The sequence below is a fragment of the Centroberyx gerrardi genome, chromosome 18, assembly GCF_048128805.1.
Source record: "Centroberyx gerrardi isolate f3 chromosome 18, fCenGer3.hap1.cur.20231027, whole genome shotgun sequence".
Lineage (NCBI taxonomy): Eukaryota > Metazoa > Chordata > Actinopteri > Beryciformes > Berycidae > Centroberyx > Centroberyx gerrardi.
This window is the reverse complement of record NC_136014.1, coordinates 26,459,884-26,473,338: the sequence shown is the minus strand read 5'-3', so window position 1 is coordinate 26,473,338 and position 13,455 is coordinate 26,459,884. Positions and strand designations below refer to the sequence as shown.

General features: G+C 40.6%; 1 protein-coding gene across 1 annotated transcript in view; it reads right to left on the bottom strand.

Moving 5' to 3' along the window:
- col12a1b (collagen, type XII, alpha 1b) overlaps window positions 1-13,455 on the bottom strand; it is a 141,940-nt gene that overhangs the window by 44,749 nt on the left and 83,736 nt on the right. Inside the window, exons 33-36 of the mRNA XM_071910612.2 lie at window positions 11,946-12,069; window positions 7,053-7,195; window positions 3,503-3,632; window positions 1,567-1,709 (exon numbers count right to left, since the gene is read on the bottom strand). Coding sequence (XP_071766713.2) covers window positions 1,567-1,709; window positions 3,503-3,632; window positions 7,053-7,195; window positions 11,946-12,069 — 540 coding nt within the window. The remainder of the gene's footprint in view (window positions 1-1,566; window positions 1,710-3,502; window positions 3,633-7,052; window positions 7,196-11,945; window positions 12,070-13,455) is intronic.

Genomic DNA, 13,455 nt, shown 5'->3' with positions numbered 1-13,455 from the left:
TATCTTAATGTTAACTTAAGACATTTATGCAAATCAAGTTGTGGTGCATACAGACTAAATCCATCAAGGCTGACACCCCTGCATCCTAGAACACCTGCTATAACTGCAGCGTTCTCCGATCTGATCTGAGGTTCTAGGATGGAGAACCCTCTCCCTTGCTTCCTGTCTCGCCGGCGCCGTCCGGCAGCAATGACAGCAGCCATTTTGAATGGTCAAACTCGCAGCGTGCAAAGTCTTTACGCCTCCTTTCAACAGATTTTATATGCACTACAATAAATAAGTGTTAGTGAATTGGGAATAAAGTGAATAAATAAGACATGGCAGGCGCAAAGAGGCTTAGGCACAATTTCCACTCATTGCACGCCATTAATTCTGAGAAGGTGATCTTGTTGATGCAGGTGCGCTCTCTCTCCTGTGCAAACCTTCAGTGAATCTGGGCCAGTAAATTGAATTCTCCATTCGTTTTGCACACTAATCTCAAATCATTTAATTTTCCCTCCTAAGGAATCATTTCTCTGGAGTCGCGAAGCAGAAAATTGGAGTTTAGTTTGCTTTCTGCTTGGCTTCAGAAAACACAAAATACAGTCACTGCTGTGGAAGTTGTGTACTAACGCAACATTTACTCCAAAAGAGGTTCGGTCACAGATGCTAAATTGTAATAATTGGATGTATTTATAAATTGCTGCAGGTTCCCCAGTCAATCCCGGTCCCGAGAAATCCTTTCATGGCCGTCCCTCCGGTGCAGTTAGCTGACTCATACACAACAGGTGCCTCGCTAACAAGGCGAGGGGGAGCGCAGCTGGACTGTCACCGCCGAGCACTGCGGGTCCAACTCATTATTTAGGACTATTAATAATGTTATTATGTCCCAAATGATAGTGTTTGCCTAACTGAGCCTGTAATTAGTCTCACTAATCGGTGATTTATAACCTGAGCGAGCCAAGGAAATTCTGAAATGTGACTTCACTGCATTCTTCACTGGTAACATCACAGCACAGGGGGAACGGCCAGGTTTTTCCCAGAAGGGTATCGGGAGGTTATTTCCAAAATGTTATGTACAGAATATATTGTTGGGAAATACAATATGTCATTACCTGAATTTCATCATTTCAATATCACTAAAATATAGAGGATCCAGTCTGTAAAATGATTATTTTAGCAAGGATTTAAGTTACCTTTAAGTAGCATAATTGGTCTTAATATTGAGTTGTCAATCATTTCGTAAGCGTAAACGGCCATTTTTTTTTTTTATCTCTAAATGATGGTTACTTTTTAAAAACTTAAAAACAAAACTTTTTATATACTCACAAACTCAGTGACCCTATTGATTTGAAGCAAGTAAAAAAAAACTGCCAGTGATGTGAGATTTTTGTCTCCTTAATCAAGTGACATCATCATGACATCATCATCAGTCTGTCTTATTTTAAGGTTTTGCCACATTGAGAATTTTTTGAAATAAATGAAAATATTTCACCTCATTGTCCGGAAGATTTTAAGACTGAATACAAGCTTAAATTACTTGTTAAAGTAAAAAAAAAAAAAAAGACATTTTTGCAGTGTACTCACAAACTCGGTGATGGGGTCCCCGGTCATGGGAGCGTAGGCGATCCTGTACTGCCTCACCGGCCCCTCGGCGTGGTCCCAGCCGATGGTCAGGGTGCTGGTGGTGGCGTCGAACACACGCATGTTCCTGGGACCGGCCCGCGGCACTGCAACACGAAGCATGTGCATCAACACACTGATACACTGCAAAACATCTCCATCTTAACAAGTCATTTAGGCTTTTATTGAGTCCTAAAATCATAACTTTCTTAAAATAAGTGGAAAAATCTGCCAGTGAGGTTAGATAATTTCACTTGTTTCCAATGCAAATCAGCTTGTTTCCAGAATTTAGTAGAATCAAGAGTCATTTTCTTGACAGCAGTGCAGTGATCTGCCTTATTCTGACTTTCTCATTTCTAGAAAACTCCTGAAACAAGTGAAGCTGCATTGGAGACAAGTGGAGTTATCTCTCCTCACTGCAGAATGTTTCTCTTGGTTTAACAACAAGAAGATTTGAAGGCTGAATATGAGACTAGATGACTTGTTAAGATGGAGGTTTTTTGCAGTGTACAGTGCGTTTGTCTATATGCAATGAGCTTCTGCACACTGCAAAAAATGTCTACCTTAAGAAGTCATTTAATCTGATACTGAGTTTAAAAATCATGTTTCTTAAAACAAGTGTCAAAATCTGTCAGTGGTGTGAAATTAAATTGGCATTGGCGTTTAGTTCCACTGTCACCTAAAACTAAAATAAGTGCAGTTCAAATGTTTTAGAAGTCATGATTGTGTTATGACTACCAATAACCATTTTTAGCACCACAACCTCAACTGGAAACATAACTTGGACCCAAACAGCGACAGATATGGGACAAAACTAGAATTATTCCCTCAAGCACCACAGCTGCATAACATTACAGAGGAAACACTGCAAGTAGTTTCACTTGTTTCAAGAATTTTGCTGAATTATGTGCAGAGTTTGTAGTGGAGGGTGAACCACATAAACCCACTTAAACCCTTTGCAGAATACAGTTTACCCATGTTTTATGCTAATATAACTCTTCATGATCTAAATTCATAGTACACATCATAGTAGCGTAGCATCAAACTGATGTAAGCTGCTGAAGATAGGGTCTCTTAAGGAAAAAGCTCCATAAATTCATGCTTTTTCTGAAAACATGATTTGTTTTTTGTTCATATTAGTGGTTGTTTGCTTAATGATAATCTGGATGAACATAGTTTACCCGCCTTTGAAATGACATCACTGATTAAGCGCCACTATCTGGAAACAAGTGGAGTAATATGTTTTATTTCCAGATGGCGTCACTTGTTTATAGGAAATCCTAGCGTAATTCGTTTATACACAATTCTTGAAACAAGTGAAACTGTAAATAAGATTTTGTTATTGAATACCGCAACTGACTACACTACAAAAAATGACAAGCTGTCCAGTGACTTTATCTTGTCTCCAGACCTATCAGCTTATTTCATGATATCTTTAGTCAAATTCTCTCACTGCACTGGCAGATCATCTTGCTGGTTTCAATAAATTTCACTTGATTCATGCCAATATGACTTCTTTCAAGAAATCATCATAAAACAATGAAGAAAATCTGGAAACAAGGAAGTAAATGTCCTGAAACAAGTTACATTATCGTGGAAAAATAAGTCAAATTTGTTGAAAACAGTAAAATTATCTGCCAGTGCAGTGAGATGATTAAGAAATAAGCTTGATAAGTCTGAATACAAGATAGAATAACTTAACAAGTGTGTCAGTTTTTGCAGTGTACATTGAGCCGTGTTGAACGCCAGATTAAATCACAGTTGCAGATGGATATATCTGCAGTGTATACAGAATGCGCTCATGCATGCATGCTATATGACTCAATGTACTTGTAAACAAGGGTTGGTGTGAGTCAGTGGACTGATTGTACACAGTGTCAGCGTGTCGGACGGCTCTTACGTGTTTTGCCGTTGTCCTTCACCTCCGGCCCCTCGCCGTCGGCGTACAGAGCGGTGACGCTGACGGAGTAGGGAGTGTCCGGCACCAGGTTGTCCAGGAAGGCGTTGGTAAGAGTTCCCGGAACCAGGACCTTTTCAGAGAAGAAGCCAAGGGGTCAGAATGGCCTTCGCCTATTCAAATGAGCCGCTGCATGCATTACATACAAATCTGGCAGCGGTAATGTACATAATGACCTCACTGCTCATCCCACTTCCAGTTATCTCCCAGGGATTCTGCTGCCAAAATGGGTCTGAAATACTAACAAAGGCCCAGGAGGTTAGACGCCAAACAAATCATTCATTCAGCGAGCGGACCGGCTGATAAACAGTTAGTGCTAGGAAGCGTCTGCTGAGTGAGGGGATGTCAGCGCCGCGGTGCCAGGGGTCTTCAGGGGAGCAGGTTTCGGCACGTAGCGCGGCGTGGTTTCTAACAACAACAGATGACTGCAGGCCTTCTCTTATCGCCGGGATTATCACGGCATCTACCCTCCGCCTCTCAGCCGCGCTGCGGGCCGTGACATCAGGGCCATTACATCATGGGAAATATATCTGCCGGGTGAACTTCGGTCCAGCCTCATCTCATCTGCAGCTTATGTTCCGATTGAAGCGAATGTGTCATAGTTGAAAGAGCGCCGGAGGAAAAGCTTCTGGTACATCGCAACATAAAAAAAGGTCCTCACAGCTGGAAGAACATGTACTCCCACCAGTCCACTCTATAATGAGGGGAACTGACTGTCCACTGTCCTGACTGACTGATTGATGAATCACTTCAGATTAGACTTTTAGTTCTATAAACATTTCTCAGAGGCAGAGCTGCTCTGGAGGCAGAAATAATCTGATTGGTTGAGTTAAACCTCAGTGGGCGGAGCCAAAGACCCACAGTTTTTCTGAAGAAAAACTGTGATCGACGTTTATGGAAGCGTAATGCATTCACTTGAGAAAAAAAAATTTGCCCTGTTTTTCTGAATTAACGAGATAATTATCTCAGAAAAACAGAGCAGAATTTAAAAAAAAAAACATTTAAATGCTCTGTTTTTCTGAATTAACAAGATAATTATCTCAGAATTCTGAGAAAAGTTTTCATGGAAAAAAAATAATTCTGCTCTGTTTTTCTGAATTAACAAGATAATTATCTCGTTAATTCAGAAAAACAGAGCATTTAAAAAAATAATAATAATTCTGCTCCGTTTTTCTGAATTAACGAGATAATTATCTCAGAAAAACAGAGCAGAATTATTTTTTTCCATTAAAACTTTTCTCAGAATTCTGAGATAATTATCTTGTTAATTCAGAAAAACAGAGCATTTAAAAAAAAAATAAAAAAAATTCTGCTCTGTTTTTCTGAGATAATTATCTCGTTAATTCAGAAAAACAGGGCAATTTTTTTTTTCTCAAGTGAATGCATTACGCTTCCGTAGACGTTAGACTGAAGCCCAGTGAAAAAGACGAGGTAAGAGAGGAGGAAGCTAATATTATGAAGCCTAGCGCTCTGCTGCTAACTGAAAAAATACAATCTATCATACTAAGTTATCTAGGTTAGCTAGTTAGCTAGCTGACCTTCAAGTTCAAACTAGCTATACTAGCCTATAGCTATCTAGGTAAGCTAGTTAGCTAGCTGCAGACCTTCAAAATAAAGAACAAACAAAAGTCATTGTCAATTATATTTTTTCTTTATATTTTGACCAGAGATCCTTCTCTGCAATTCAAGGTTGCCAGTTAGCTAACTTGCGCTAAGTTGCGCTCAGAAAAACTGTGGTCGTTTGGCTCCGCCCACTGAGATTTAACTCAACCAATGAGATTATTTCTGCCTCCACGAAATGTTTGTAGAAGTAAAACTCCAATCACTGACTGCCTCTGTTAAAACAGGCGAGTATGAATAGGCTTATGATTGGCTCAGTTATCTGGCAGCCATAGCTGTGATGTCAAACTACTGAACATCATTAAATACACTGGAATGGCACCAAGCGTTGATGGATCTTTGTATTTCTGAGGTCTTTATGCCTGTGTGTCTGCTCTGTGTCCCTTTGTCTTGCCCTTTGTTCCTCTTAGAATAAAACAAAGTGAATTAAAATAAAATACTCACAGCAACAGTGAGAATAGATAAAGGAAATGGTGACTAGAGGGGACAATAAACTGTGCATTGTTTTAAGATTCACAGCGGCATCAAAGAAGATCCTAATCATTAAAACAGGCTCATTAGATTACAGCCTCATGGCCTCCAAACTTCAAACATTGGAACTTGCACTGATGTCAGTCACAGATGTGCGCAGTGTGCAAATTTTCCAAACTTCAGTCATAGAGTTTGACTTTTTTTGTTGGGAAATAAGCCGCTCTCTTTCTCTGCGATCCAGAGATTTGCACTGGTGCATGAAATCAATGCTGATGGAGAGATAGAAAAAGCTGACAAGTCATGATTTCCATATTTAAGTGGTTTAACATGATTACTGCTGTACAAACATCTGTGCAACATCTACACGTACACTTAGTGAACTATATATTAGGAGCAACCAAAGGGGACCACCTGCTGTTCCCATGAAATAGACTGACCCGGTGAAAGCTATGACCCCATATTGATTTCACCAGAGAGGAGACGGAGATGATGAAGGATTTTTAAGCTTTTAGACAACGGATTGGACCAAAGTTGGTGCAACTCAGTACTAGGATATGAAGTAATATTTTGCACACAGTGTACAGTTGTACAGTGCAAAGAGAATTTCCCCACACACTGTAAAAACATCCATATTAACAACACATTTAGTCTGCTACGGAGTCTTGAAATCTTGTTTTTCTTAAAACAAGTGAAAAAATCTGTCAGTGTGGTGAGATAACTTCACTTGTTTCCAATGCAAAGCAAGAATTTTGTGGAAACAAGTGTCAATATCTTGAAAAAAGGCAGAATAAGGCACAAGAATCCACTAGTATCAAGAAAATGATGCTAATTCCCAACGCAGTTTCACCTGCAGTTTTTGAAACAAGTTGATTTGCATCGGAAAGAAACAAAATTATCTCTATTATCAGTTTTTTTCACTTCATCATCATTTAGTCTCCTATGGAGTCTTAAAATCTAGCAAAAAATCAGCTAGTGGGATGAGATGATTCCACTTGTTTGCAGTGTAATTTGACTTGTTTAGAGAATTTTCTGGAAACAAGTGTCAGTATATCCAATTCAGTTTCACCTGCAGTGTTTGAAACAAGTCAATTTACGCTAAAAAAAACAAAATTATCTCATCTCTCTCACATACTAGACAAAATATCTTGTTAAAATGGGTATTTTTAGCAGTGTATATTGTTTGTTTCCCTCTGTATTCTTGGCTCTAAGCGCTTTTCCCTTCCTTTTTATGAGTAGAGGCAGTGATCTTGGGGGAACCACCTCCTCCTCCACCTCCTCCCCCTCCTCCTCCTCCTCCTCCTCCTCCTCCCCCTCCTCCTCCTCCTCCTCCTCCTGCTGCCCTCAGGGGGAAATTCTGCGGCTAATGACAGTGTGTGTTTTAACAGCGGGGAGAGTGACTTACCGACTCGGCGGGCCTGACTCCGGTCAGGGGGGTGTACGACACGCGGTACTGCTGCACCTGGCCCGAGGCCGGCTCCCAGCGCACGTTCAGGCTGTTGGGGGACGGGTTGTACACCTGGATGTTCCTGGGGGGCGTGCGGGGAACTGCAGGTCACAGAGGCGAGAGAGAGAAAGTCAAGAGGGGAAAGTCCAGAAGACACACTGCAAAAAATGACAAGCTGTTGAAAGATTTTAACTTGTTTCCAGACCTATCAAGCTTATCTCATGATATTTTTAGGCAAATTCTCTCTCTGCACTGGCAGATAATCTTGCTGGTTTCAATAAATTTCACTTGATTCATGCCAATATGACTTCTTTCAAGAAATCCTCATAATACAATGAAGAAAATCTGGAAACAATACATTTTCTCCAAGACAATTTCACTTTTACCAAGAAAATGTCCAGAAACAAGTTAAATTCCCCTGGAAAAAAAGTCAAATTTGTTGAAACTGGTAAAATTATCTGAGATGATTTCACAAAAAAAAACAACTTAACCCTAAAATATGCTTGATAAGTCTGGAGACAAGATAAAATAACTTAACAAGTCTGCCAGTTTTTGCAGTGTGTTGACTTCACTTCTCTTAGCAACAGCACACATACAACAACTTCACTCCAAAACGCAATGCATCTCGTTTTGGGACCCAAACGCTGATCGCTAATGTTGATTGCTCAATATCTGAAACAAACACAGGTGATTACATTCTCTGAAATGTTGCTCTTTAGTAAGTGAAGGGCGAGCGGCGAACATCGTGCCAGGAAATCAATTTGCAGGAGTTGGTTTCACATTTTTTTTAAATGCTGGACCTCCTACTTTGAAATCAAACTCTTCAAACAGATTACAGCATGGAAAAAGTCCAGGGTACTTTTCAGTTTTAAATACAAAAAAGAACAATGTGATCAATCTGGCATCGTTGTATTAAATATTCAGATAAAATAGAAAATGACACATTTTGGCCACATGCCTGCATCAGGGAGTGGGATAAATAACTATTATGTTTAGTCATATATGTCTTATAGGCATATAATAAGTAAGAAATGCAAAAATATCCATCAAGAGACAGTTTAGTTTTAAAATATTTCCTAAAACGAGTGGAAAAAACTGTCACAAGGCCGGAAACTTGAAACTTGATTTGCAGTGGAAAAAGTGAAATTATTTCACTATCGCTGACAGATTCTTTGGCTTGTTTGCAAAAAAAAAAAAAAATAGGATTCAATTCAAGATTAAATACTTGCTGACATGGACCTTTTTTGTAGGACAAAGCATGATCCAATTGGAGGAGGGGGTGGGGGGGAAATGGAGGGGGGTGGGGGGGCGACTGAAATGCTGAGACAAGCAAAAGTCTCCTGGAGGAAAGTCATTTTATAGCGTCTATGTGGAGAATGCGTAGAGAGAAGTAGCACAGTTTTGGGTTTATGCAAAAGCCCTTAACTTCCCTTTTAAACCGAACCAGATGTGCCGATCCCCCTGGTATTCGCTGCTCATGCCCAGTAAAAAGTGAGATGCAGTAGGTGGAGGAAGACTTCTGCTTGATAAGGACAAAGCCTGAAGAGAGTAATAACGGGGGGAGATAATTCCCCAAATGCTACACATCCATCTTGGAAAAAACACAATCATCATCCAATATCTGTAAAATACAGAGGATGCAGCTTGTCAAGATGTTATGCTTTTGTCATCCAGGGACAAAATGACCTAATATCCTTCAGAAAGATGATTTAATTTTGTGGTAATTGTGCTATTCATCAGTTTTTAAGAGTAAGTTCCACTTTTGTTTTTTTTTTCCAAATGGCAGATATCTCATTTTGGAATGAAACACTTTCTTTCTCCAGAAGAAATATAAGTTCTGTGGCTTTCTCCTCCTTTTTTAATTCTGGATTTATTCTCTCTTCTTATACACCTTATCTCTTTTTTATTTATCTTATCCTGCGTTTCTTATCCGATGTCTTTCTATACCTTGTGTAAAGCACTTTGAGTTGCCTTTGTGTATGAAATGTGCGATAGAAATAAACTTGCCTTGCCTTGGGACAGACAGGGTGAGACTATTGATGAACCAGAGTAAGTTATTGGTTATTGGTAAAGAGAACGTCCCAACAGAGGGTTGCTGGTTCAATTCCCGCCACAGTCGATATGTGTCACCATCAACAACAACATGTCCTACTGAAGTGTCCTTGTGCAAGACACTGATCCCTACCTGCTCACTCATTAGAAGTCATTAAAGTAATAATCTGCAACAATTTCATATAAATAAATGTCTGTTTTGCTGCTCTCTATCACACAATAATGATCCAACCTATATCCAGTTCTAGAAATCTTTTCCACTGTCTGTTCTAAACAGTCTGGTAGCTCTTTCCTGGGAAAAATCCTTTTCTTCTTCTGTTTGGAATAAACAGTAGAAGAAGAACTGGGTAGTTAGCATGAGCAGCGATAGCCACCATGTCTGAACAGACAAAGAATAGAGAAACTCAAACTGCATCAACAGGAAAACCCAAGCTCCGCCCACACTGTTTGATTGACAGGTGATCTGTGGGAAGTGCAGAGCAGAAACACCACAGCGATGAAGACTCAGGACTAAAGACATTGCAGGTTTAAGAGTTTCTCAAAGATTTTGGTCTACATCCAACACTTTGCCCCTGCCTGCTACATGTAATACTATAAAACCCATCAATGAGAACAATTTTGGGTCGATTAGTCGCTCATAAACTGGGTCACAAATGCCCTCATATTTGGCTTCCTATCAAAGCACATCACATCAGATATGGACGGCAACAAATCGAGCCTCCAAATTAAAAAAAAAACAAAAAAACATGACAATAAATTAGCATTTGAAATGAAATGCGCGGTCTCTCTCAGATCCTGTGGAACCGTTCTGCCGACACGCTCCGGTGGATTCACAGCGCTCCAATTAAACACTGTGGGATTGTGGGAGTTCTGCTGACTGGGCATGGCGTGGCGGGCCGTCTGGGCAGAGAGAAACCCAACGTACACAGCAGGACGTCCAACCACACAGATGTAGGGGAGAGGGTTTTTTTTTTTTTTTTACATCCAGTTTGGTAAGAAAAATCACTGCCTGGAGTTTATTCTCTTAAATATAGAGGATCGAGTCTGTAAAAGTCTTTCCATTTTCTTCAACCAAGGACTTAAGTTACCTACGGTCCTTTAAAAAGTACCACATTATTATTTTATTTTATCTTGTGCTAGCAGTCATTTTGTAAGAGTTTATTTTGGATTGAAACTCTTCAATTACTGGTGAGTCTACTGTTCATGAGGGATTTTCAAAGCTATCTGGTTCAGGAGTTTGGCTGAAAATACAAACCCTTTCTTTAGCGCTCACCTGGGATATAAAGATCTTTCTCACTGGAATCTCACTGATGTCAAACTTTGGGAAAAAGACCAAACGCGACGCAGATTTAATGAGTCTCAAGGTGGAATTAACTGAAAATAGCTTTACTAGGAAAAGGGGACAGAAGGCAACTCAGTCTGTAATCCAGGGGAATGAGACTCAGGTTCACTTTAGGACAGTAAATACTGCTCCTATCTGATTTTTTTTTTTTGGATGACTGTTCATATTTATTCTAGAAACCCATATCTTAAACCGTAAGATAACCAGTCGAAGCCTAAGACTGTGGCCAGTTGCATAAAGCTAGTTTAAGACTAGTCTAAGCCTTAGACTGGTGTAAGATTCTTATATTAGATTCGTCCAATTTAGACTGTATGTTGCTTAAATATTAAGACTGACTTATTTTGAGGTAGGGAAATTTAGCCACAGTCCCCCTGGCTAAGCTTGGGTTAAGAACTTTGTTGCTATAGCAACAAGTAGGCCTAACTGTCAAGAGTGGGAAGTTTATGGCAAAGATGGCAAATCTTTGGTTTTTGGAAATAGCCTGAAGAAGAGAGACAGTCTTTAGAGACAGAAACATCCCATTGGAGATCTGCAACATTTAAGAAGTATTGGGAACAGGTAAGTTTAAGTGTCTATAGCAAGTTTGACTTAAGGTCAGATTTAAAGGAGGGGTATCATTTGCTTTTTCAGCAATTTTATATAATTACCTGGTGTCTATAAAATACATCTGTGAAGTTTTTTTCAGTAAAAATCGTTTAGTTATAGCTTTAGCTATTCACTTCCCAGTGTTTGTTTCCCACCTACAAGAAAACAGGTCGTTTTACATAAGCAGCTTCTTATGCTAATGAGCTACTGCTCTGATTGACTGGCCATTCTGGAAGGCCCGCCCTCCTCTTAGCGCTGATTGGTCGATTTCAGACAGTCCAGTGTCTACATAGAAACTGGAGCAAAATCTGACTGGCTTGTACAAGGGGGCGTGTCTTATAGTTGGTGACTGTGGGGAAACGGCATAGTAACATGATTCCATTTTTTTACTGTGATTACTTCACACCTCCAAGTACCAAAATCACCATAAATACTAAGAATTGCCTCATCCTAGGATACCCCCCCCCTTTAAGTCTAAGGCTAGGTCTATCTTTATGCAGCTGGCCCCAGGTCTTAGATTCTCAGGTTAGACTGTGTGTTGCATAAATATTAAGACCGACTTATTTTGAGGTAGGAAAGTTAGCCGCCTTCTCCCCTGGCTAAGCTTGAGTTAAGAAGTTCGTTGCCATGGCAACAAGTCAGCCTAACTGTCAGTGAGTGGGAAGTTGAAAATACCGCAGCTGTTTCATACAAGACGGCAAATGTTTGTTTTTTGGGAAGAGCCTGAAGAAGAGAGCGAGTCTTCAGAGACAGGAACAAGCCCGGAGAGATCTACAGCAGTCAAGAAGAAGTGGAGCGACTGTGATCTCCGAGAGAAACCATCAAACTATCTAAGACTGGGTCTGTCTTGATGCAGCCGTTCTCTGACTTACGCGTCTTCCCGTTCTCAGACTGGCGCAGCCCCTCTCCCTCCGGGTAGACGGGCACCACGGTGACGGTGTAGGGCGTGTTCGACAGCAGGTTCCTCAGGACGGTGCTGACGGTGCCGCCGGAGACCTGCTCCTGTGGGTCACATGGGTAATACAGCTAATAAACACACGCTTTTAGCATTTATATGGAGTTAACATGCATCCCAGAATGCACTAAACTGAATAGTGGCCCTGTGCAGCTCAGTGGATTGAGCAAAGCACTAAGACTGTCAGGGTTAGGGGTTCAATTCCTGCTATGTTTACTGCAAAAAATGACTTGTCCAGTGATTTTATCTTGTCTCCAGACCTATCAAGCTAATTTCATGATATTTTTAGTCAAATTATCTCACTGCACTGGCAGATAATTTTACCAGTTTCAACAAATTAGGCTTTTTTCCAGGAGAATGTAACTTGTTTCAGGACATTTACTGTCTTGACTTAAAAGTGAAATTGTCTTGGAGAAAGTTTCTTGTTTCCAGATTTTCTTCATTGTTTTATGATGATTTCTTGAAAGAAGTCATATTGGCATGAATCAGGTGAAATATGTTGAAACCAGCAAGATTATCTGGCAGTTCATTTGACAATTTAAAAATCACTTGACAACTTTTGATTATCGTGATATTGATTTCAACATCTATTTGAATTTATGTGTCTTGAACGTTGGAACCCACAGTCACATAGTTCCAAACTGAAACTGGAACTACAAATGTTCCCAAGACTCATAACTCCTGTCGACGCTCTTCTTTAAGCGCCCTCTTTGACGACATCAAGCAGAACCAAAGGACGGGCTTGTAAGGAACCAGATGACTCAGCGTTTCGTCTCACCATGTCCTCGGCCCCGCCGGACGCCGGCGTGTAGAAGAGGCGGTAGTGGCGGACGTTGCCCTCCGCCGGCTCCCAGCGCACCTTCAGGGAGCTGGTGGTGGGATCGGTGACCTGCAGGTTCTTCACCCCGCCCAGCGCCTCTGAATAACACAACACACACACACACACAACACACACACACAGCGATTAGACCGTCGTCAACAGAGTTACAGCCGGACCCGGGTCAAACCGCAGCCGCAAATTATTCCTCTTTGTGTTTGTTTGAACCTGGTTGGTTGAGGTTGAGCGCTCCGGGGCAGTTCAGCCAGTCAGGTGAGAGATCAATCACTGACAGGTACAAGTCAACTGACGGCCAAATACTTTCCTGTGACTGTCTGAACTTCCAGGTACTTTCATTATAACAAATATTCCTTAGGGTTTGTTTATGCTTCCAAGAACAGCAGATGGGCGGGGTTTAGATGAGTTAGAGAAGCTGTCAATCACAGAGAAGTGTGTTTTCCTGTGATTATCTAAACTTTCTGCCACTCATTCTGTCAGTTTATGTGGCAAAAATGTTCATATTAACTCATTCTCATATTCAGTCTTAAAATGTTATTGTCAACAAGTGACAAAAATTGGCAATGAGGTGAGATAATTCAGGAATTTTCTA